At 34.9% G+C, this 25542-nt stretch overlaps 1 protein-coding gene across 2 annotated transcripts; it reads left to right on the top strand.

Moving 5' to 3' along the window:
* The first annotated feature begins 1937 nt into the window (after nt 1-1937).
* Nucleotides 1938-25002, top strand: Pdcd4 (programmed cell death 4). Of its 2 annotated transcripts, none has more exons than XM_003475153.5 (12): nt 1938-2094; nt 5336-5440; nt 9988-10290; nt 11382-11476; nt 13210-13323; nt 15625-15846; nt 17389-17486; nt 18355-18469; nt 21191-21298; nt 21499-21609; nt 22337-22476; nt 24280-25002. In XM_003475153.5, exons 2-12 carry the CDS (start codon nt 5398-5400, stop codon nt 24338-24340), a joined length of 1410 nt encoding a protein of 469 aa, XP_003475201.1. In that variant the 5' UTR covers nt 1938-2094; nt 5336-5397; the 3' UTR covers nt 24341-25002. The 2 variants fall into 2 exon arrangements, with proteins under 2 accessions (XP_003475201.1, XP_013013670.1); XM_013158216.3 differs by lacking the exon at nt 1938-2094 and adding an exon at nt 2254-2758.
* The last annotated feature ends 540 nt before the right edge of the window (nt 25003-25542 follow it).

Raw genomic sequence — 25542 nt, forward strand, 5'->3', positions numbered from 1 at the left:
GGCAGTGCTTGAGATGATGGAAAGAAAGGATACAAACAGCTTGTCTCTAATGAGTCTTTGTGGGGAACATTTGCTAAAGCAGAGGTTTTTAAAAAATTTTTCAAAATGATAACCATATCCAATTTTTACAGATTGCAGGGTATTTTAGAATATTCCATTGGTGCTTAATAAATGTGCTAAATGAGTAAGTAAATAAAATAACCTAACAGGAATCAGAGGAGGCTGGTGGCAGGAAAGAAGAAGGAAGGGGTAAAAAAACTAAATCAAGTGATTAAAGGAAAGATGTGGAGGAAGAAAAGGATGAGTTTTTTTAAAAAGGGAGCCAGCAGTAACTGGTTAGTGGATAGGAAAGTTGGGGACCAGGGAAAGGAAACCACTGCAGATGAAGGCCAAAACAGCAAAACCTAGTGGCGGGGAAGCTCTGATTTTAAAAACTGAGTATGGCCCATGAGGTGAATGTAGATGCTGCCCAACAGATGAGGATGACCACTAACTGCTAACAACCTTCGTGAATTCAATCAAGGTATATTTATTACATGGACACAAGGCATCTTCTTAAGCACTGTAACGATAACTGATGAGTGAGACACAGATATGGTCTTCAAGAATATCACATCGTTCTTAAGCAGAAGAGATAGGACAGCACAGGGACTTAGGTAAAATAATGCCAGGTAGAACGTGACCAGTGCCTCCAGAGGCCCAGTAGGCCAACACTCTGAGGAACTGGGACAGGAAAACAGATCATATCAAGTAATGAGGCACAAGTGAGACGCTGAGGGAGGGCCATGAGGCATGGATAGCACTGCACCAGGTAGAGATGGGAGCAAGAAGGGAAGCAGTTCAAGGTGATGGAAAAGACCCATGATGAGACAGAGACGCATATGGAGTAGGGAATGCTGTCAGTGGTAGGTTACAGTGAGGGGGTTGTGTATGAACTGGCAAGGTGGAAGGGACACGGCTGCGAAGCTCTGAAATCATGCTATTGAGGCACTGACACTCTCCTGAGGCAGTGGGAAGCTAGTGAGAGGCATGTGTGTGTGTGTGTGTGTGTGTGTGTGTGTGTGTGTAAAAAGATACTAGCATTAGCAATGCTTCCCAGGCAGGTGCGACTGTGCAGAAAGCACTAACTTAGAAGACGCTGATGGGGTCGGCGGCCAGTTCAGTTCTGGACAGGCCAAGCAACCAACGAGGTTTATGCTCTTCAGACAGGAGGAAAATCCGGCCAGAGACAGTGACCTCAGAGCACCGAAACTGCATTTTCAGGTCGTTACCTCAGGAGACAGTGACCTAGAAAGTATGAGGAAAAGAGGAGGCAGCCAGGAGGAAAAGTCCGAGAGCAGCCACAGTAAGCTGTAACAAATCCGCAGTGATAGCCAGGTTGCGGAATCCCAGACTTGGAGCCCCTACTGTGTGCACCTGAACTCCAGTTGGGAGCGAAAGGACGCACGAGTTTCGAATCTCTGAGGAATGGGAACTATTTCTGTCTCAAAGGGTTGCAGGTATTCGTTGAAACTACTTTGCACCGGCTCTGGACACAGGAGGCGCCATGGAGAGAGAGAGAAGCTGCAGAAGAGGGAGAAGCTGCAGAAGGGGCTAGCGAGCAGGGCGACTCCCCCGGCAGCGCCCAGACACGGAGCCGGGCGCCTCGGGAAGCCCTAAGCCTGGCTGTCGCCCAGCCTGCCGAACGGCCCCTGAAGGGGATAGGCGAGCTGGGTCAGGGCAGCTTCCTGCTAACCTGTGACGTGGTATAGCTGCCTTGGCCCCGCAGAGCTAGATTTCCAGCTCCACTCCCGCCCCAGCTCCCGCCCCCGGGGGGATGGAGCGGCAGACGCGTGTGCACTCCCTTCCCCCACTTTCCACGTTTCACTTCCCTCGCTTTTCCTCCTGCGCAGCTCTGCCGCCACGATTGGTCAGGCGGTCCCTTCATCTTGGCCAATCAGCGCCACCCTGTCGCCCCCGTGTTACTGGGTAGAACAAAACAAAAACAGTGTGAGGAGGGCTATAGAGACGCTCGGAGGCGGCGGCCGAGGCTGAGGAGCTGGGCAGGGGCCGGCGGACCAGGGACCTGGGCGAGCGGCAGTGGTGGCCCGAGGGGTCAGTAGCTGTGGGCGCGGCTCGCGCGCTCGGGAAGACTGCGCCCTCTCCCCCAGCTCCTCAGAGGCCGCCGCACGTTGGGCAGGGGAGGGGGCGTGGAGGCCGAGCCCGGTCGTGTCGCGGCGGTGGCGGGGTGACTGGCTGACGGGCTGACGGGGTGGCGGGTGGGGGCCCCCAGTTCTCCGAGGCCCCTAAGGCCGGCCGCGTTCGCCCCAACGCCCTAGGCCGCGGGGCTCCGGCGGCGCGGGGTCCCGTCCTGTGGGCCGGGGCGCGGGCCTTCCCGTCGCCCCCCCACTCTTCCCTCAGCGGGGCGCTCAGGGGCTGCTCCTCAAGCAGCCCCCCGTCCGCCGAGTTCTTCCCGAAGCGGGACGCGGGCAGTGTTCCCTGCGAGACTGGATCCCGTGGGAAGGTCTACGCCCTTAACCCACCTTGGGGTCTCTAGGAGCCCCCGAGCTCCCATCCCCCACCGCGGCCTGGCTCCTCCGGGGGGCGACTTGCGGGGGGGGGGCAGACTCGTGTCCCTGCGCCAGCCTAGCAGCGCCTGTCCTCCAGCGGAGGGTTTCGAAAATTTTAAAGTATCATCTAGAGAAAACAAAGCCGGAAAGGAGCTCCCTTGCCGTGACACGCGTGCCGTGCGCGCTGCGTGTCACTCGGGGACCGTGAGGTACGCGGAGATATTTGCCAGGGCTTGGAGCCCTGCGCGAAGCCCCTAGTCCGTCTGCCCCTTGCGCGAGCGGGAACGGGCCGCGGCCGGCAGCTGTAATTAAAACGCGGTTAGGGGTGTGTGCAGGGAATGGTTTCCAACCGTTCTTAATATGTGTATTGACTGCGCGCTTTGACAGTTAGGCTTTGGCATACTTGTTAATTTTGGACTTTTTTGGAAAGCCAGCCTATGCTTTGAAGAAAAGAGACTGTGCAGATGACCTTATTGGTATTTATGCTCTTAACGTTTCATTATAGGTTCATTAAACTTAACTTATCAGTAAGCATTTAGAATTACAATTTGATTGATTTTCCTGTAGCACTAACATGAAGAGAAAATAATTGCTAGGACTGCAGAGATGCGGCTTGTATGATTTTCTATTTTTGCATTATTGTGCCAGTGTGCTTTTAGCTGATGTTAAGTTGCTAATTCGTATGACTGTAGCCCAGTGAATAAGTATAAGTAATTTGTAGTTAATGTGGTCTAAATTTGACTTAAAAATGTCAGAGTAATTTATAAAGTAGGGTTTTTTTGGGGGGGGGGAACCAGCACTGTTTAACTTCAGCCTTAATTTTTTTCTAATTTGTGTGGTTATTTTCTCATTGAAAAATAATTTTTACAGATTGGTATAAATGAGCTGGAGTAAGATTTTTAGGGCTTGGGGAAAGAATTTTAAGGGTTTTAAATTGGAAAAAAAGCCTATTTTGAAGAGAGTGAAGATAGGGAATATGAAACATTAAAATGCCTTTGTTGCTATGCAGTGTGACTTAAATTCTTTTCTTCATCAGGTTAACCATTGTCTGAATTGTCTAAACTTCTTTTGTTGTGCTTATTTGAAAAGCAAATGTAATCGTGGTAGTCCTTACCTGATAATTTTCTTTGCCCAACTGAATGTATTCTGTATCATAGTTTAAAATAATTGGTGTTTGGAAAGCAGTATTTAAAAATTTTGACATAGCAATAGAAGTCTGTTTTAATAAGCTTCTTTCTGTTAACCTTAAAAAGAATTTTGCTGTAGGATGTTATAAAATCTTATACTGAGTTTACCAGCTCTGGATTCTAGTACTTGTTCTTTCACTAAGTAGCTGTCTCAGCTTGAACAAATCACCTACCCTCTCTAATCTGTTTAATTGTAAGCAAACTGGAATATCTACCTTAAATTATCTTGTGGTACATGAAATAATGGGTGTAAAACTCAGTTTGAACTACAAAGGGTTTTGTCTGTATCAGTTAGCATTTCCACTGTTAGATTGTTCAGAAAATAGTCTCTCACATATTGTATCTGCATCAAGAATGAAAAAAGACAACTGTAGTTCAAAAAACTGACACCTGCGTATGACACGGTATCCCCTTCCCAGAAAACATTTTCCACTATTGAGGATAGTAAATGTTTGGATATACAGACTACCTATGTTCATATATCTGTGTGAATATTTACATTATTTTAAGATTCATTTTTTGTAAGTGCGGAGTTTGGAATTATGATGTTGAAAAGTTATATAGGCTTACAAGTTAGTCTGTATAGAATTAGAGAATGATCTTACAATTTTCTAAGTTTCTGAAGCAATATAGCATTTTAACATAGCCTAAGGATTATGCTGTAACTTGACCATTAGTTTTTGATTTTGTTACACAAATTGATACTTTTTTTGGAGAAAAGGGTAGTGAACCTAACATGATTTTAACATAGTAGTATATATTGAGAAATCTGAAGGTGGGTTTCACCTTTGAATCCCAGGAGGCTATATACCCACCCACCCACCTACTCACACATATATACATATGTGTGTATACATATAATAGCTATAGGTTACATTATATAAAAATAGTTTTTTTGCAGTTTACTAGGCATTTTCACTAATTTGTGTATTTTATGTATCAAAAGATGAGCACATTGCTAATAATTTTTAAGTCATTTTGAAACTAAAGCCTACAACATCTGTGCCACCTTTCTGAGATGGGTTAGATTATTTTTAAAAGAAGAGTAGATTTTTTTCATATTACAAAAGTAATAGACTCATTACAGAAAAAATTGACTTAAAAATTTCTCCTAATCTCAGTCTTACAACATGAATTATGAAGACCTAGGTAGTGTGATGGTACCTCTTCTGTACCTATATTTCTCTCTCTCTCTCTCTCTCTCTCTCTCTCTTTTTTTTTTTTTTTTTTTTTTTTTGTCTTTTTCCTTTTTATCAGTACCGGGGATCAAACTCAAGACTGCCTGCTTGTAAGGGAGGTGCTTATGCCACTGAGCTAAATCCCCAGTACCTATATTTCTTAACTTGAAGTAAACATATGTAGCAAATATATCTTTAAATTAGAGGGATATATTGACATATATTGAATTCCTTGGGATTTTTTAGGTTTTAATTTTCTTCTCTTTGACTCAGACTTGTCAAAATAGGAGCCAAATGTTAATTAGATGAAGCCACTTTGAATGATAACTTGGTAAAAAATGGAATTACACATTTCTGAATGACTGTAATTTTCCTTAATCTGTTTAGACAATGTTAAAACATTTTGTGTTTTTCTTTGAAGATTCTGACAGAAGACTTCCATTTGGTAATTTGTTTAATCAGTGCAAGTGAAATTAAGGAACAATGGAAATAGAAAGTGAACAGATACTGAATGTAAACCCCACAGGTAAATAATGTTTTGAACTCTCTGTCTTGTGAGCAAACATCACATCATTCTATGGTTTATGAAAACATGAAAGTAAAAATTTTTAAAGTACTATCTTAATTCATGCTATAGGAAAACAGGACACATTTAAAATCAAGTTTATAGTTCTTACTTTCATGTGAATTCATCACGTCTTTGTTTTTTTGCCTATCCTTTCATATTCCATGTATTTTTACTTGCTATTATTTATGATAAAGTATACACTACAGAATGTAGAAAGATAGCCTACTTATGAATATTTTTACATAGGCTAGTAATTTTTTTAGGTTAATAATTTCTATAATATAAACTGTAATCGGTATGTTTGATCTTTTCTCACAATTTGTATTTTATAAGTTACATGTGCTATTTTCCCATGATGCTTGCATACCACATTAATATATATATATGTATATATACACACACACATATATATTAGAACAGATGATCAAATGTTGAATAACTTAGTCTAAAAATTTTTTTGCGTGTCTTTTGAGACAAGGTTTCTCTGTGCAGTTCAGGCTGGCCTTGAGACTCACTTTGTTGCTTAGGCTGTTGCTGAACTCACAGTTACCCTCCTGCCTCAACCTCCTAAGTACCGGGATTACAGGTGTGCACACCATGCCCAGCCTCAAAACAACCTAGAATATAGTTATTGTATAGTTTTCAAAATAATCTTCCCAAAGAGTTAATTAGATTTTATAGTATAATAATGGTGAGAACTTTTCATATTGGTATATTTTAGTGGATTCTATGCTTACTAATTTTATTAATACAGAAAGTTTTCTATTTCTCTAGTTGTAAATATATTTCATAATTAAATATTATACCTTCCTTTAATGACTTTAATTCACTATGTGTACAACTTTGTGTCATTTTCTTTGACCTAAACAAATACTTTGCTGTTGAAACTTGTCATTTTATGTTTACAAACCTTTGATTTAAACTATGCTAGAAAATTATAGTTGAAAAATTGTTGCAGTAGTTAGTGATTATTTCTGTGCTCCTGTATACAATAGATATGTGAGAACTTTTTTTTTAGGATTGTGGGTAATATGTCCTTACTTAGGCAGGGATGGCAACATGGCTTGAGAACGTATTTCATATACAGGTAATTGCTTTTTTCCACAGTCCAGTATGACCATAACTATTAGGCACATAACCTGAGGTACTTGAATGTAGCTAGTCTGAAATGAGGTGAAGATGAAATTGCTCAGTAATTTCTTACATTGATTGGATGTTAAAATTATTATTACATTATTTTATTTATTATTTATTTATTTTTGGTACCAGGGATCAAACTCACAACCTCTCGCTTGCCAGGCAGGTACTTATGCGACTGAGCTAAATCCCTGACCAAAATTATTATTACATTAAGTATGTTAAAATTAATTTACTTGCTTTGTTTTACTTTTTAATATGGTTACTGGAAAATGTAAAATTACACATACAGTCCATGTTATATTTCTGTTAGCACAGCTGTAACCCATTTTTTGATTTAAGACCTAGTTATAACTCTTTTGGGTTCCTCTTTCCAGTACTTCCTTAAAATAATAACTCAATTTTTAGGTCTAAGTCTGACTCTCTTTGCAATAAATTCTTCCTACAGCAAATAGTCTTAAGTCAGGGAGACTACTTCCAGTTTCTGTCTTTACTAGTTTTGTTACTTTGAGGAAATAAATTACTTACTTTGACCTTCAGTTTTTTTATACATATAATTGGGATAAATATCCTCTTATTGTTAGGATTTAATGAGATAGTGTGTACAAGCATAGAGTGTATATTGAATATACCATGCATGAAAATATTGCTAATAATGTTATTATAATTGCGCCATTCATTGGGCACCAGAAATGAAAATGTAATTGTCTGATACTGTGGGCATATAAATTGAGGTGGTTATTACTGAGATACGAAAATTCTGAAGGAGGAAATTAGTAAACAGTAGAAAATAATTTTTATGATTACACATGCCATGTTCAGGGTTTTTATCCTTTTAATTTTGTTTTTTTTTAAAGTCAGATCAGTAATTATTTGGGTTCCATAATCATTTTATTGTGATTTTCAAACTTAGGTGAATAACAAAATATAAAAAAAACAATTGATGTAAACATGGGTCAAATACATAAAATATACCTAGGGAAAATGTTTATTCTTAAAGATCTGTACACACATACTTTATTTGAAAGATGGTTTAAAAGGTTGGAGAAAAGAATATGGGAAATAGATATTTTAATACTTTAATAATTCAAGGGACAGGTTAAAGCATTTTATTATACTATTAAATTCTTTGTCTTCTGGACCAGTTTTGTAGTTTACCTAAATGGTAGAAGGAATATGTTAGAGGTAGATGTTTAATGTTTCTCTCAGCTATCCACTCTTAAGGAAAACCGCATCTAATGTGTATATCTCTGGTCTTTTTTTGGTCTCCTTTACCTAAATCTTTTGTTTCTCTCTCTCTGTGTTCACTCCCTTGTTCATCCTTTTTGTGACTTTAGCTGTCAACACTGCTGTATTCTAGCTTTGAATTTTATGTAGTTACAGTCATATGTAATGTAAAATGGTAGTACTACTACAAGACAACAGTTACTACTACTAGGTAGTTTTGAAAATGTCTCAAACATACCATTAAAACATCACTTTCTCACCAGTTCATACTTGCAGGGTGGTATTTCACTCTTATTTAATCCCAAATCTGTTCTGCTGGAAAGCTCTATTTTTAAGAGTGTCACATTATTATTAACTCTAGTTACTACTCTTGCTTTTTGCCAGTTTGTGACTGAATTACTGTAATGATTTTTTAGCTGGTCACTTTTATATTTTGTTTTTTTTTCTAATATAGGCTATGTTTCTCTGCCAAACTAATCCTTCCATCTTTTGTGATAACAAATCTACGCTTTGGCCATTCAGATGTGGAGGTGGTCATTAGTGATTTTGCTGAGGGAAGCAGGGACGAGATCACGAATGACATTTCTTAAAGCTTTAAGTTAAAGGGTTTGTACTTTCTTGTGAGATAGTAGGAAGGTCTTTAAAAGAGTTTTCAGTGGGGGCTTGTTTTAGACAGTCTCTTCAGTTTGGAGATGGTTCTTGAAGGCTATAGCTAAGGAGATTCCTTATAAGACTAGTAACTCAATGTTTTCATTTTTTTTTTTTTGATGAGCACAGTATTTGTTCCTAACTTATACTTTTGTCAAGAATTATAATTATGCTTATATGTAACCCATGTATGCTTTTTATAGGATGATTTTTAGGTTTTTAGCCACAAAATATCTTAAAACATGTTAAAGTTCATGGACACACTTGACACATTGTAATTATAATTAGGCATATTTCAAAGTTTGAGTGAATTGCTCTGATGTTTGTTAATGCTGACACACAAAACTCAGACCTAGTGGTAGCTAATTCTGTAGTCTTTTTGGCTTAAAAGGTTTTTCAGAGCAAAGCTAAATAAATGTCTACATGTGTTTGCCATGGACATTTTAGTTAATGTTATAGAAGTTGCTTTACTAAGGGCTGATAATACAAAGAAATGGTGTCTAGTTGTGGTTCTTCCTTGAGACTTATGTGACTTAATTTGAAAAGCAAGACTGCTTATAAAAGGGATAAAATGACTTCTGTGTTGTGTTAAATGAACACTGGGCATTAGTGTTGCTGTGGCTAGAGTTGTTATGAAAGTTTTCATGGATGGAGTAAGATCTGAGGAATATCTTAAAGGAATTTTGAGAAGAATTACTTTATAAACTGGGGAATGATAGTGAACTCCAAATAGATTTTCTTTGAGGAGATAATATATGTAGAGTAGGAGGTTTTCAGAGGATAGGCAGTGATACGAGTCAGGTTTAGGGCAATGAATTAGGACTTTGAGATGATAGCTTTGAAAGCAAGTCTTGTCCCGAAGGGATAAAAGTATCAGCCCTTTGGCTTCCAGTCACACATATTGCCTATTGATTTTTTTTTAGGCTCTTTTGGACTAGTGGTAACCCCCGAATCCTAAAATGATTTTATAATTATAAAATGTGTGGCACATTATTTGAACACTGTTACTGTGCTTGTTTGTATGAATGGTATAATGATTATCTTTGAAACCTGTGAATAATTAGCAAAGTATCCAGGACAGCCTCTGATAAAAAATAGTAGACAGTCTGTAAATACTAGTTTATTTCCTTTTTTTCAAGATTCTTTGTCTTAATGTCTCTAGTCGCTTAACTCTCCTCTCTCTACTCACAAAAGTGTGTGTATGGTGTTGATATTAACATATGATCTAAATATGTGAGAAAAAAATACATTTTTTTCAGGAAAACTTGTTCATTAAGACTGCCTCATTTCTTTGGGAAATGGGAAAAGTAACCCTGTTTAGTTGTCATTCATTGGGTTGAACCATATGAAATTGCCAATATGTGATTATTACTAGTCTATAGAAATGATAAATTTCATGTGATTCACCTTAATGACATTTAGCAACTATACTTTGTATAGATTCAGTAATAGAGAATACTTAAAAGTTTACATTCTTCATTTTTCTCTTTAAGATCCTGATAATTTAAGTGACTCTCTCTTTTCTGGTGATGAAGAAAACACTGGGACTGAGGAAATAAGGAATGAAATAAATGGAAATTGGATTTCAGTATCCTCCATTAATGAAGCTAGAATTAATGCCAAGGCAAAAAGACGACTACGGAAAAACTCATCCCGGGACTCTGGCAGAGGCGATTCAGTCAGTGATAATGGAAGCGAATCCCTTAGAGGTGGAGTAACTGTGCCCACCAGTCCAAAAGGAAGGTTGCTGGATAGGCGATCTCGATCTGGTAAAGGAAGGGGACTACCAAAGAAAGGTCGGTATATACCAGTAGGAAGTGGGCAGAAATTGTCTAGTTCTTGTTCTAGGATTTCTGTTGTCCTAGGAATGAAACAGATTTAAACATGATAAAACTTCATGGTTTTTGATAGGATGATTAAATTTTTAGCTTCAAAATATCTTAAAGTCTAGTAGCAGTAATTTATTTGAAGATCATTTTAGGTTTTTTTCCTTGAGTAGTAGATTTAGGTTTCTTTTTTTCTCTGGTGCTCAGGATCAAACCTCGGTTCTTGTGCGTGTGAGGCAAATGGGGTATTGCTGGGGACATAGCTCAGCAATAAAACCTGGTTTTCTTGAACAGAATTTTCACTCTTATGTCCAGCAAAGTAAAAGTATACACTCATGTCTCTCAGTTGATTTGTGCATGTATTGTCTTTGAAAGAGGTAGCCAGAAATTCATTAAATCTGTTATTTAATGATTATATTTATGTCAATTGTTAAAAATAATGAATACAAATTTGGTAATATCTGGGAAAAATTTTCACATATCTGGTTCTGAATGCACTTTAGTTCTTTCTATTTTGGATATTGGAGTCAATTGATGTTCACTGTTCTGTCTTCAGCACCTGCAGTAGTGACTAGCATATGGTAGACATTTAAAATTCGTTGAATGATCTATCAGCTTGTCTTTAGTATGATTTTTGTATAACTTTAGAGTTCAGCTGCAGTATCATTTTTCTCAAGGTCCTTAATATGGCTATTTTCCTTACTTTTTGTTTGTTTGTTTCTGCTTTAAAACATTTTTTTTTTTAAACCGGGAATTGAACTTGCAACCTCACACTTGCCAGGAAGTGCTTATGCTGCTGAGCTAAACCTGGCTTAGCTTTTTGGTTTTTGACTCCATAGGTATTTCAATTTGATGTTTATAGAAATATATTTAAAAGAAAGTCTAATAATTATTGCAAAAGTGATCTAAATAAAAAGGACATATAATTTTTAATTGGAAAAACCAGAAAATTAAAAGTTTTTTTAGTTGTTATTTAACATTTATACATTTAGAATTGTTTCAGATTTCAGTTAAAGTTCGTGAACTATGAACTTTCCATATTCAATTCTAAACTCTGGCAGGTGGTGCAGGAGGCAAAGGTGTCTGGGGTCCACCTGGACAGGTTTATGATGTGGAGGAGGTGGATGTGAAAGACCCAAACTATGATGATGACCAGGTATACATGGCTTACTTTCTTTCATATTTAAAATGTTTATAAACTTTATGACTTTGTGTCTGTAGTTAACTCATAAATTTGTCAAATTCATTCATGCAAAATAAAATGCCTAAATTTTTTCAGTGATCCAAGATTACTTTGGTAAGTTCTGCTTCTAATGGCATTTTTTTATATCAGTCAAGTAATGTGTATGTATATATGCACATATGTACACATGTATCTATACAACATATATTTCTCAAACATTACACTCAGTACTTCTGGATTTTTAGGTTAATTTTAGATGAAGAAGCCATCCAGTTAACTGTTACTAATATATGCATAATTTTAAGAAAATCTTAAATTATTTTAGGATTATATTTACCAGTTTTCAATAGCTTCTATTATGTTTCTGTAGTCATAATTAAGAATGTTGTTTTGAAAATCATAAAAGATGTATAGATGTTAGGTTCCTTTTTAATACTAGTATTTAATATGCTAAATTTTGTTTTGGGTATATGCACTTTTTTCTAGGTATAGTACTGATGATGTACACTTTGAATACATTTTATGATTTTTTATGTTTATCTTTTTAATGGAAAAACATGAAAGTGAATTCTACAATGAACCTTCTTGTGCTCATTTTCCAGTTTCACCAGTTTCAATAATTATTAACTCATAGACAGTCTTGTTTTATCCTCTACCTTCATTTACTAGTCTTCTTCCCTAACCATATTCTGGATTATTTTCAAGCAAGTACCAGATACTAGCTTTTTAAAAAACAACTTTGTACAAAACAGTCTTGAGAGTTTTATATGGGAAAGTGTCAGGATACATATTAGGTTGTTTTTATGGTGTATTGTTTGTGTGTATGTACATACCTACTTATTTTAACTAACAGCTGGACATGGAAATATTTCTAAGAGAATATAAAAACATACATATTTAAAACCAGAGGGAGTCACATGCTGTGGACTCTGCTAAGTATCTATAGTCTATCAAGCATATGTTGTTAGACTGAAGTCATAACTTGCAAATTTAAAGAGTTTTTGTAGTGGAGAGAGGGACGATTTGGTATGGGCATTAACCTTACTTTTTGAAATTTCATTTGAACAGTATTTTTTCTTTAGAGATTTTTCAGTCACTATGATATTGATGATTTTATACTTTTATTATAATGTCACTCTGGAAGGTTTTGAATCCCACTTTTTTAATTGACACATAGTACATATTTCTGAGGTACTGTTTCATCTTGTAAACAATGAGGGTGGTTTTCTTCTTGTTTTTTGTATTTTGTTTTTTGTTTTTTGAGATGGGGCTTCACTTTCTCACTCAGCTGGCCTTAAACGCTCTCTCTTCCCTTCTTAGTTTCTTGAAGTGCTGGAATTACAGGTGCCACTGCCCCTGACAGGAAGTGAAGTTTTAGTAAAAATACTTGATATAATAGAAACCATAGCATAGGTTTTTGGATATTGAAAGATTTTTGAGAGAAACAGAAAATTAACACAAGATGATGGGGATAGAAACAAAGCTTATATTTGCTGTGGTTGATGGTTCCAACCTGCATACTGGCTTATTGAACTCCATATTTTATAAAACAGCAGTGATATACATTGTTAAATATAAGTGATTAAATCAGATAGCATATCTTTATCATGCCCTAAATGGAGATTACTAACCAGTTGGAATATAACTTCAATTTACCTGAATATTTTGCTCTTTAATTCTATAATTCTTTTTTCTTTTTCTCTCAGGAGAATTGTGTTTATGAAACTGTAGTTTTGCCTTTGGATGAAAGGGCATTTGAGAAGACACTGACACCAATTATTCAGGAATACTTTGAGCATGGCGATACCAATGAAGTCGCGGTAGGTTTAGTTACCAATATGATTTATCTAGTGTAAGAGAGAAAATGCCATTAGAAGCAGAACTTAGCAAAGTAATCTTGGATCACTGAAAAAATTTAGGCATTTTATTTTGCATGAATGAATTTATAACTCAAGGAACAGAATAAAATCTTACTACAGCTAATCAAGTTTTCTTATGTATTTGTGATATGCTAAGACCTGTGTGCCATTTCCTGCACTGGAAGATGGCACAATATGCTTTATAGTTTTATTTATGAAATCTATTCTTATGAAATATATGAAATATAATTTATGAAATATAATTTTAGCAGTTTCAGGGCATGAATGGACTCTCTGAAGCCTCTTTGGGGGCTGCAGTTGAGATTCCTACTTGTATTTTTTGACATTTACTTCAGTGTTTGGGAATAGGTTAAAATTTATCTTTGTACTTAGTCCAAAAATAAAACAAATACAAAGATTTGAAAAAAGAATGTATATAGTATAAGAGAATAAACTTACGTATTTTTCAAGTGTACTTTGGGGACATTTAATGTGTGTATTATAAATTATGTATAAAGTAAATCTAGAGGTAAGTGAAATTATTAGTTTCATTAGCATTACTGAGTTAAAATACAATTGTAACTTCTTAGAAGACCTATAATTTAGATCTTTTAAATTCAGACTAGATTTTATTCATTTTTCTGTTATCATGAGATTTGTAGAATTTTAATATAAAGCAAACATTTGTTTAGTAAATGCCACATGGAGGCATTTGAGATGGGTGATTCCTACCCTTTTAATGCTCAGTGAAATATAAATAGATTATTAAATATATTAATATATTAATTATTAAATATAAGGTGAAGCATTTCATTACAGAGGAAGAGATTTATTTTAAGTCCTATGAAGGGAGAAACCATTGAAGTCTAGTTATTTGACTAGGTATTTGTGTATACTGTGGTTAACAGGACTACTGTGAGCAGAGGGTTGTGGAAGCATAACATGGAGAGCAGTAAAAGAGGTGATTCTGGCCATCTGAAGGATAGGAGTTTGCCAGGAAAGGTGGTTGAAGGTGGTTTTCTAGAAGAATAGAGTATCATGTTTGGAAGTAGTGAGTTAGTTGTTCAGTGCAGTTGAAGAAGATGACATAGTGTCAGAAGAGAGTACTAACAAGGACATCTATTTAGATAGGTAGTGTACCCCGATTTAAAGATTCTAAGGAATCTGAGTGTGGTGGGTGCACTCCTATAATCCTAGCACTCTACAAGGTTGAGGCAAAAGGATTCTGAGTTCAGATCCTGTCTGATCAAGTTAGTGACTGAGAGATACCCTGATTCAGAATAAAAAAAGGAGGCACTCTTGAGTAACTGAGTTAGAATTTAACCTTGAAGGCTGTATTCTTCCAGTTGTGCAAGATGCCCTCTTGTATTATACTTGGATGCCCTCAGGTAGTCCCTGATTTGTTTGTGCTTTGAGTATGTCGAGAGTGATAATTATATTGAGCATTAAATGAGGTAATACAAAGTGGCTGCAATGCTTCACCCTTTGTAAGTGGTATTAGCTACTGTTATATTTTTAATAGGAATATTTGACTTTATCCCAGCATTTTTTTTTACTATAATCCCACTTTAAAACAATGGTTTAAGATTTTTTTTAAGTGCGAATTGCTTCATTTTATGTATACTATTTCACATCTTTTAAAAAAAAACTATAATGGTATGTCTTGGAAATACATCAGAACATAAAGAATTCCACATATTTAAAAAAAACTGTAATGATATGTCTTGGAAATCAGAACATAAAGAATTATATCTTTTCATGGCTGCATAGCATATTTGCTTCATTTAATCAGTACCTGTGTTTTTAATTGTTCTGCTGTAAGATCTCATTTTAATCTTAAGAAATACAAATTTTGTTTTCAAGAGCATAGTGGAGTATATGAACAGTAGAGTAGTAGAACAGTAAAATACATTAAACAGCTTATGATACCATACAATGAATTTTTCCACAAATACTCATCAAATGGTACTCTTAGAAATAAGATTGCAAAGCAGAAGGTTAAGTTAACTAGCACTGAACTTAGTGATGTTACGCAGTTTAGTCAGCTGTTTTCAGTGTAATTCACAATCTTGAATTTATGATACTCAGGTAAAGCTTGACAAATCAGCATTATTAATCCTAGCCCACTAAGTATGACTGTTTCTCTAATTATTTCTAAAGGAGACATAAAGATATGTAGATAAAAGCTTTATTTTCCAAAAATAAAATTGTATTGAACTGTAGGAAGTGACATAATTCTTAAAAAATTATTCTTTTGAATAGGAAATGCTAAAAGATTTAAATCTTGGTGAAATGAAGAGTGGAGTACCGGTGTTGGCAGTGTCCTTAGCATTGGAAGGGAAAGCTAGTCACAGAGAAATGACATCGAAGCTTCTTTCTGATCTCTGTGGGACAGTAATGAGCACAAATGATGTGGAGAAATCATTTGACAAGTTGTTGAAAGACCTACCTGAATTAGCATTGGATACTCCTAGAGCACCACAGGTCTGTATCATCATCATTTGGATCATTACCTTTCCCCTTTCCACTTAAAACTGTACCACTATCTGGGCTCCTAATGAATTCTAGTAAAGGGACAGGGCATAGGTCAGAAGTCTTATATAAAAACAGTTCCCTAACAGGTTGGTATATTTGTCCTAGCTGTTTTGCTTTTACTATAATCCCACTTTAAAACAATGGTTTAAGATTTTTTTTTATCCTTATGAGACTAGAAATTCAATTTTATACCCTACTACCTCACATGGCATATAGGTTTTTATATGTATATATTTAATATTTTTTGTTGACTATTTGCTAAATTTTTTACTAGCTATTATACTATTCTAAAAATTTAGATTATGATTTGCTTAGCTAATTTTAAATAGTTGTAAGTACTACCATTTCCTTTTGTAACTTTCAAAACATGTAGTGCTATTTAATATCGAAGTTTAAGAAAGAATATTTTTAGGGGCTGGGGATTTAGCTCAGCGGCATAAGCACCTGCCTTTCAAGTGTGTGGTTGTGAGTTTGATCCCCGGTACCGATAAAAAAGAAAAAGACAAAAAAAAAAAAAAAAAAAAAAAAAAAAAAAAGAACATTTTTGAAAGAGTATTGGTAGGTTATTCCCAATGCTGTGATTGATGGTAGTCTGTCTCAAGTATTGAGTTGTGACTCAAAAGTGGACTTCTTTTTCTCTATATACTAATGAATTTGTGAAAAGCCAAAAAGAAAGTCAGGTCAGCAAAAATAATCACTGTTAAGATTTTGACATTAAGTTTTCCATTCTATTTTTGGTTATATATCAATACATGACTTGTGTTTTTATTTAATTAAAAATAAAGTCATATTACATGTACCATCTCATGTATGTACTATTTAACTTTACGTTGCACATTGAAGTTTGAATTTTTATCATAACTATGCTAGCCCTATTAACATATTTCCAAATACATATTCCTATACAACTTTTCTCCATAAGATAAATTCTTCTAACTAGTTTTTTTTTGAGAAAGCCTAATCTAAGGTGTTTTCTTTTTTTAGAAAAGATTTCTCTTGATGTTATGTCATTCACTTAACAGATGATTTTGATCATGTATTAGGTCTCATGCAGTGTGTAAGGCGAAGGGGATTCAGCAGTGAGCAAAACATATGTGGCCCCCACTCAGGTGGTACTTAATTAAATTTTCAGGTTAAGATGTGTGGGAGTACATGCCAAGCATAATTCACAAGAAGTAGAAGGATCGTTGTGAGTTTGAGGCCAACCTAGGCTATATAGAGAGTTTAAGGCCAGCCTGAACTACATAGTGAGACCCTGACTCAAAAAAAAAACCCAAAAAACAAAAAAACACACACACCCCAAAACCCAAAACTGAAATAAGATAAAAACAAAAGTGATTAACAGGTGCTAAACAGGTGTTTTGAATATTCCAGCATATCTTTTAGGTACTAAGGGTGTAGTTCAGTAGTCTTCATTATTTGTGTGTATAGAAGTTGTATCCTATTAAAGGTTTTAGCTTTTTTTAATACAGCTGTCTTTCTTTCTTATAGTTGGTTGGCCAGTTTATTGCTAGAGCTGTTGGAGATGGAATTTTATGTAATACCTATATTGATAGTTACAAAGGAACTGTAGATTGTGTACAGGCTAGGTAAGTAACTTTACTACTTAGAATTTCAAAATAGGGTGAAATTTTATAGAATCCTAGTAAAATGTCACATTATATATTGTGGACATCTGTCACTTGTGTGTATTCTCTCCTGTTAAAATTGAAAGATTATTGACATGAAACAACTGGAAGAGGACAGAAGTGTTCTGGGTTCAACTAACTTACTAACTGCTGTCATGAGAAGCAACCCTTCTCTGAGCTTCAATGTCTTTATAAAATGAACGAATTGGCTATAGAATGTTCTTGAAGGTCATCTCAAGTTCTAACATTCTGAAATTATTGAATAGTCTGTTAAGACATAGCAACATAGATGTCTCATTTACAATTTTATTTTGTGTTTTATCTGCTCATATAGAAAAGTCATGTCTTTTGTGCTTACTCTTTGATATAATTCATTTAAAATTCAATGTGATATTTGGGATTTACACAATATCGTTTTTTTTCATAGATTTGTACTTAGCCATGTCTTAGGCTACACATATTGACTTAATTTCCTAGGGCTACTTCAAGTAATAGTAAAAGTCTCCTTGGGGAGGCATGAATCTGTGTAAAAATTAGTTGTATATGAAATGTTCTTGGTGTCCATAATTATTTTGTAATATCTTTGGATTTTTCTTGCTCCCAAAGTGGAAGTAATATAGCATAAAACTGTTAGTGAGAATTAACTTTTTGCTCTATAATTTCTAGTTTGAAAAATAGTTTTTTAAAGAGGAGTTTTGAATTTTATATTGCTTTCATATTTAGGCAAGTTTTCAGTACATGTGAGATTTTGTCAGTTTTATCTATAATTTAGCAAAATTTAGGCATATTTAGGTGTCAAAATTAACCTTTTCCTTTCTTTTTTTTACAGAGCTGCTCTGGATAAGGCTACTGTACTGCTGAGTATGTCTAAAGGTAGAAGGCGTAAAGATAGTGTGTGGGGTTCTGGGGGCGGACAGCAGTCTGTCAATCACCTTGTTAAAGAGGTACCTTTGAGTATTGTTTTTATTTTTTTTGTCTTTTTTGGTACCAGGGATCGAACTCACGACTGCCTGCTTGCAAGGCAGGCGCTTATGCCACTGAGCTAAATCCCCAGCCCCAAGTATTGTTTTTAACTTAATTTATACATATTGTGAAACACATGAGTAGTCTTATAGCTACAAATACAAATACAGCAATTCATTTATTTTAGGTTTATACTGTTATGCTACAAATTGTGTAACAGGTATAGTTAAATTTTTTTTTCTTTTTCAGTGACTTAAAAATGAGTGTTGGGCCAGGGATTTAGCTCAGCAGCACATATGCCTGCTTGGCAAGCGCAAGGTCATGATTTCGATTCCGGTACCAAAAAAAAAAAAAAAAAAAAAAAAAAGAAAAAAGACTGTTAAGCTAAAAGGGCTTTCATGATTACATATAAGCCCATTGCCAGGCGAGGTGGTGCATGCCTTTAATCCCCAGCCCTTGGGAGGCTGGGATAGGAAGATGAAGAGTTTGAAACCAGCCTAAGCTACATACTAAGATTAAGGCTGGCTTGGATTACATAGTGTGTCTAAAAACAAAATAAAACCCCAGAAAGACTATGAAATTTTAAGGAATTCCTAGAATCTTTTCTTATATTAGTATTTAAAAATTTTTATATACCTACTGTTAAGATTTTTGTCAACTATGTCTTTATATGAGCAACTTAAAACTGGATAGTCTCAGGTCAAAAATTACGTTGGCATTTGCAGTGTCAGAAACTTTTTTTGGGGGTGGGTATGGGAATCAAACTCAGGATTTCACGCTTGCCAGGTAGGTGCTACTGAGCTACATACCCAGCCTTCAGTGTCACAAAACTAATCTGTTTTTTTAAAAAATAAAGGTAGAAACATTGAGATGTAAAAATAACTAAGATGCCTAGGTAGTTAGGCAAGAAAAAAAATGAGTATCCAGATTGGAAAGTAAGAATAAAACTTAGCTGTATATATCCAGATGACATGATCTGTAGGCAGAAAATACAAATGAATGCACAAAAAAGCTCAAAAAATTAAGTTCCATAATCAAGTAATAATCAGTTGACAAGGTTGCAAGATAGAAGATCAGTATAAAAATTCAGTTCTTTATCTGTGCAGTAGCGAGTGATCTAAAATAAAATAACACTTGGATTTACAGTAGCATCTGAAATAAAATACTAAGAAATTAACCAAAGAAATGTAAATCTTGTACTCAAAAACTCCAAAACATTGCTAAATCAAAGACCTTAATAGAAAAGGATACTACATTCATAGATTAGAAATGTAAGATGATAATTATACTACTCCCAAAAGTAAGTAAGTTGACTGCTTTATGGTATGAGAATTTCCTCTTAGTACAAAAACAGACAAGATAAAAATTGAAATAAAACTACCAGTGTACAATCTGAGTTTGAGGCTGCAATTATTTGGATATTCATTTACATGGAAAGAAAGGTTAGACAAAGATTTTAGAAATATTTACATACTATTGTAACTTATTTTCAAAAATGCATGGAATTTGATGGTGAAACGTTTTATAACAAACTAACATAATTTAAATAACATTACAGTGATTCATAATCCAAAGCTCAGGAGCTTAATTCTTTTCACAGTTCTGATCACAAACTGAATTGGATGAGAACTGAATCAAATTTAATGGTTAGATTCAGTGTTGACCTTATGAGGAAATTTGATTGGGTTCTCATCCAATTTGGTTTGTGACCAGAATTGGGAAAGAATTAAGTTTGTTAACCAAGGTACCACTATAATTTGTAATTATAAATTATGAATATTCTATTGCAGTACTTTAAATATGTTTCCTTAAGTCACGATAATAGGAATTATTCATCAGGATATATTGCAGTGATTTTTACTTTTTATGAAGATATATTGTGTAAGTTGGAAGTAGAGGACACTTAAGTATGATTTTATTTAATCAGCCAGCATTGCTCCCCTAAAAGCAAAGATGATTTTACAGGCAGTTTATGGAGAAAAACATTACTGATTGAAGCTCTTTAGCTGGAAAACTTCCCACTTTTTCCCCTAGAGTCATAGATGTTACTGTACAGGGAGAGTTAGACTTGTATCTATAACTGGAAGCTGAATTACTGATGAACATTTTTATGTTATGGGTTTCAAATCCACAATTATAGATAAAAGAGAAGCTACATGGAAATCTTAACCCTGTCTGGTAATGCACATTGTCATCTTTAACTTTTGACTTCCATTGCATTTTTAAGATGACTGATAGAAAGGAATTATTTTTTGCCATCTTAAAAAAATTCCTATCAGATTTTCAGTTAGTGCCCTCTAGTGGTATTTAAAAATCCCTTCTTTTCAGTCTGAAGCACTGATGCATTACAGTCCCAGTCCAAGGCATGTATATTGTAAATCTGCTTGGCGGATCTTGGTGACTATTCAGGCACAGTAAATCACTGCATCTGCTTTATGGTTTTTGCCATTTAAAAGTTTGAAATTTATTTATGAAAAAAGTTCTTTTATGTTAGTTTCATGTCAAAGACTGTTCTTCGATAACTGGGACTTGCTGTTTGATTGTATAATACATTGGGATGAGCGTTAGTAGTGGTGCCACAGCAGGCTGTGTGTAACAGTGAATGCTTTAAAGGGTTCGCCATCATTGCTGTGAATCACCCTTTAGGCAAGTACAATTTTTAAAAACACATTCTAATATATTTCAACTTTGCAATCTAATAGATTGATATGCTGTTGAAAGAGTATTTACTCTCTGGAGACATTTCTGAAGCAGAGCATTGCCTTAAGGATTTGGAAGTACCTCATTTTCACCATGAACTTGTATATGAAGTAAGATTATTTTGCCACGTTAAATTTTTTAAATGTTCCTATTGTATTCTAGTGACTTAATGCTTCTTAGTAACATTTTTTTGAAAAATATTAAAGTGATTTTTAAAAAAATACATCCTTTGTAATTCTCAATATTAGTGGAAACATTTGATACATTATAGGCACAACTTTTATGAATTATTCTTTCACTCATTTTTTAGGCTATTGTAATGGTTTTAGAATCAACTGGAGAAAGTGCGTTCAAGATGATTTTGGATTTATTAAAATCTCTCTGGAAATCTTCTACTATTACTGTAGATCAGATGAAAAGAGTAAGTGTAACATTATTTTGAGGCTTATACTGTAAATATATACTGAATAAAGATTTTGAATTGTCAAGGAATGTTTCTTTTAGTTTAATATTATTGTCGGTAGGTTTTGTTTGTTTTCTTAATGATAGTGTTTGAGGTTTGAAACTCTTGCAATCATTTTTTGGAAAGAAAAGCTGCAGGGTTTTCTTTTTGGCCTATTTTTTTGTCTTTCTCTTTTTCCTTTCTTTCTTTTTTCCCGTACCGGGGATCAAACTCATGACCGCCTGCTTGCAAGGCAGGTGCTTATGCCACTGAGCTAAATCTCCAGCCCCTTTTAGGCCTATTTTAAGAAATTGCCCTACTTTAGGGGTTCAGTTTTTAAGATACAATGCTGTTTTATATGTAGAGAAAAATACCAGTCTTTAACAAATTATGCTTGTTTCACATATAAAATTTTACATAGCATTGAAATGACAAATGACATTTGCCATGTATTTTTTAAAAGGTAGTAAGTGTAGAGAAATACATGAGAAATTTACCTGTCTGATGTTTTCCTGCAGCTGTTTTGAAAGTTTTAAAGAAAACATTTTGTAACAAATCTACCTCCATACTTTTTAAGGATGCAGATCTGATACATTTGATCATACAAACATTTGATATTAAATAGATTGATGTAATAATGGACTGTTTCAGGCTATGTATTTTATATAGGCTAACAACAATTCTATGTATAATTTCATTGTTTTAGGGTTATGAGAGAATTTATAATGAAATTCCTGACATTAACCTTGATGTCCCACATTCATACTCTGTGCTGGAGAGATTTGTAGAAGAATGTTTTCAGGTTGGAATAATTTCCAAACAACTCAGAGATCTTTGTCCTTCAAGGTATTTTATTTAAATAGTATTTTCTTAGTGTAAAATACTGGATAAGACACTTTAGAAGGCTATCTATATAGTTTCCTGCCATTCCAGCTATAAGAAAAATACCGTGATAGTATCTTCTCTGATGTGTTATATAAAGAGCAAAAATCATCTTATTTTCAGTTTATGGAAAAACACAAGTGAAGCTTGTTTTGCCTTCTAATAAATGTGTGGGTAGTACCTCATGAAGCTCTAGTTCATTGTAAGGAAGTTAATTTTGTTTTGTGTAACCTTAAAGTAGTTTCAGTGTTATTTCAGAGTAGGTATTAATCACTAGTAAGATGAGAAAATTGACGATTATGAGTTTAATATACTGTTTCTAAGTTCACACATGGTAGAGGCCAAGTGTGAGTTCAGACTTTCTTAGGCTTCAGAGATCCTAGGATGCTTTTCCATACTCTGTGGCTTTGTTTCCTCATAGGATGGAGAATTGGGGCTATTAGGAAGTATGTGCAAATGCACATACATGTAGGAGTATGTTGCGTCTTTGGAGGCAATTATTTGTACTGCTAGGATGTAATGCTTGAGTTAGTAAGGATTTTTGTCAGTGATAATGCTTATAATGCAATAGTGATAAACTTAAAATTTGCTTTAATTTATGCATTTTAAGTTTTTGTAATTTTTTATTCCAAAAAACGTAAACTTTTGAGTATTTTTATTTAAGTGCATTGTGAAAGTTCAATCTCTCAAAATATTTCTTGGTAGGGTTCTTGATGCTCTACAAAGTGTAGAAGCCATTAAGACTGAAGGAAAACAGTGGAAGATGGTTTGATGGTTTTGAATGAAATGTTTGGAAATGTAGACCTTGGCTTGGTGATGACACCATTTATGTACTGACGTGCCAAATGGTATTCATTGGTAAAATGTCTCATCTTTTGAAAGGCTTCATTCCCTACCTGGTCTCAAATCTTTTATATTGAAGAAAATGTAGGTGATTTCCACTTAGTCATAGTGAGTTTGAACAGGCACTGCTTAAGTTTTTCAGCCTCCGTTTGAAAGTCTGATTTCTATTGTGGCTTCATTCTTGCAGGTCATTTCAGAGACACCTAAATTTTCAATGTACATCAACAACTTTGACTTTTGTCATATGTTTTGCTTATTTTGGTGAAGTGCATAACTGTATGTGATCTTACATGTTTGTACATGTTGGTCTGTGATAAGATATTGAGGGATAATTCAGAACTAGCGCTTTCTCCTGGGCTCTTACTACTTACCTATAATACCTAGAGTTTGGTGACACTGTAGGGATGAGCTTCTTTAGTCTGAAATAGCAAAAATCCCCAATAGGCTAGAATTAACTGTATCCTGCGTTACCTTTCCACATTGAGTTAGTGGCTTTTCTTGCAGCTAAGAAAAATTTTAAAAATTGTTAAGCATAGAGCCTATCAAACTAGAACCTATCACAGTTCTAGTTTGTATAATCCTATTAGTGTTTCCTAGCTGGCTCATTTGTAACTTTCAAACATGATGTGGTAGAAATAAATATTAAACTGTAAACTCAATGTCTTAGTTTCCTGTCAACATTTAACATAGTCCCAATAAGAGAATGATTTAGTATTTTAGTAATTAAGATTTTATTTAAACAAAACGCCTTGGATTTGCTGTTCATTTAACATTTTCTGCTACGATATGCTAGAGAAAAATGGTCTTCAAAAAATTAAGACATGCTGATAATTTTTCTAAGCCAACTGTATAACCAAAAATTGCCAAGCTTTTAATTGTATATAGTGAAATTTTGTTTTCATATTTTTATTCTTTTCATTACAGGGGCAGAAAACGTTTTGTAAGTGAAGGAGACGGAGGTCGCCTTAAACCAGAGAGCTACTGAATATAACAACTCCTGCAGTCTTAGGTGTTACAAAAATATATATCTGAATTGTAAGAGTTGTTAGCACAGTTTTTTTTTTTTTTTTAAATTTTAGTACTTGTTTTGGGTACAAGACTTTTCTGAAATTTTATAAATTTTAAGGGGAATTTTTAAAAGGAAAAATTTTTTCTTTTTTCTTTTTTTTGAGGGTAGAAAGGAAAGAGAGAAAAGCAGCCACTTAGGTGGAATATTCTAATAAGCTACCTTTTGTAAGTGCCATGTTTATGACCTAATCATTCCAAGTTTTGCATCGATGTCTGACTGCCACTCCTTTCTTTCAAGGACAGTGTTTTTTTTGTAGTAAAATCACTGGTTTATACAAAGCTTTATTTAGGGGGTAAAGTTAAGCTGCTAAACCCCATGTTGGCTGCTGCTGTTGAAATACTGTGCTTTGGGAGTAAAAAACAAAAACAAAAACAAAAACTTTGTCTTAAAGAATTTTTAAAAAAACGAGTCATGAGATTTACTCATCTTTCCAGGGAACACATTGATTGGTCTTAAAGACTAGACAGTTAAATAAATGGTGGCTGGAACATCTATTTTTCTACAAAACTGGAAAAATGAACCTGGTTCTGCAAGAATGTACAACAAAATAAAACATGTGAAGCAGTGTTGATTCTTTATTGGGAGTATACTTATTTGTGGTCTTCCAAAAACTTTTTAATTTCTTCCCTAGCATGGTATTAGACTCTTAAGTACCATTCCCAGTACTGCACAAAGCAAAACACAAAACTTAAATTTCATACAGCACATGTTGAGTTTTATATAAGGACATTTGAGCCTAGTGCATTTGAGCTATTAACAATCTTTTTCCTCTAGACTTTTAAGTAAACACAATAGTTTAAAAACAGTTCTTCTAGTATTATACTGAAATACATGTACACTTTATTTACTGATCTGATCTACAGCCTAGCTTCCATCATTCTTAAAACTGTATTACTAATAATGACTAATGTTATAAAATATTTTCCTCCAGGGACTCAAAGCTTTATATTTACCCAGTGTCTGAGAAAATACTATGAATAAATAACAGTTACCTAAAGAATGATTATATTTCTAAACTCCACTTACAAAGCCTAATTAGTTGGCAAGACATCAAAGTCTGGTAATTTAAATTATCACTGACTACAGCAAACCGAGATTGTATTCATTTATAAAAGTAT

This window comes from Cavia porcellus, unplaced genomic scaffold (genome assembly GCF_034190915.1).
Source record: "Cavia porcellus strain 051 isolate PalLab524CR breed Dunkin Hartley unplaced genomic scaffold, mCavPor4.1 scaffold_2, whole genome shotgun sequence".
Taxonomy (NCBI): Eukaryota; Metazoa; Chordata; class Mammalia; order Rodentia; family Caviidae; genus Cavia; species Cavia porcellus.

Excerpts from the sequence above, each read along its gene's own strand:
- Pdcd4 (XM_003475153.5), top strand. The coding sequence starts at position 5,398 with ATGGAAATAGAAAGTGAACAGATACTGAATGTAAACCCCACAG. Across the intron at positions 21,610-22,336 it reads CTGTAGATCAGATGAAAAGA|GGTTATGAGAGAATTTATAA; the intron begins GTAAGTGTAACA and ends TCATTGTTTTAG. Across the intron at positions 22,477-24,279 it reads AGAGATCTTTGTCCTTCAAG|GGGCAGAAAACGTTTTGTAA; the intron begins GTATTTTATTTA and ends TTTTCATTACAG.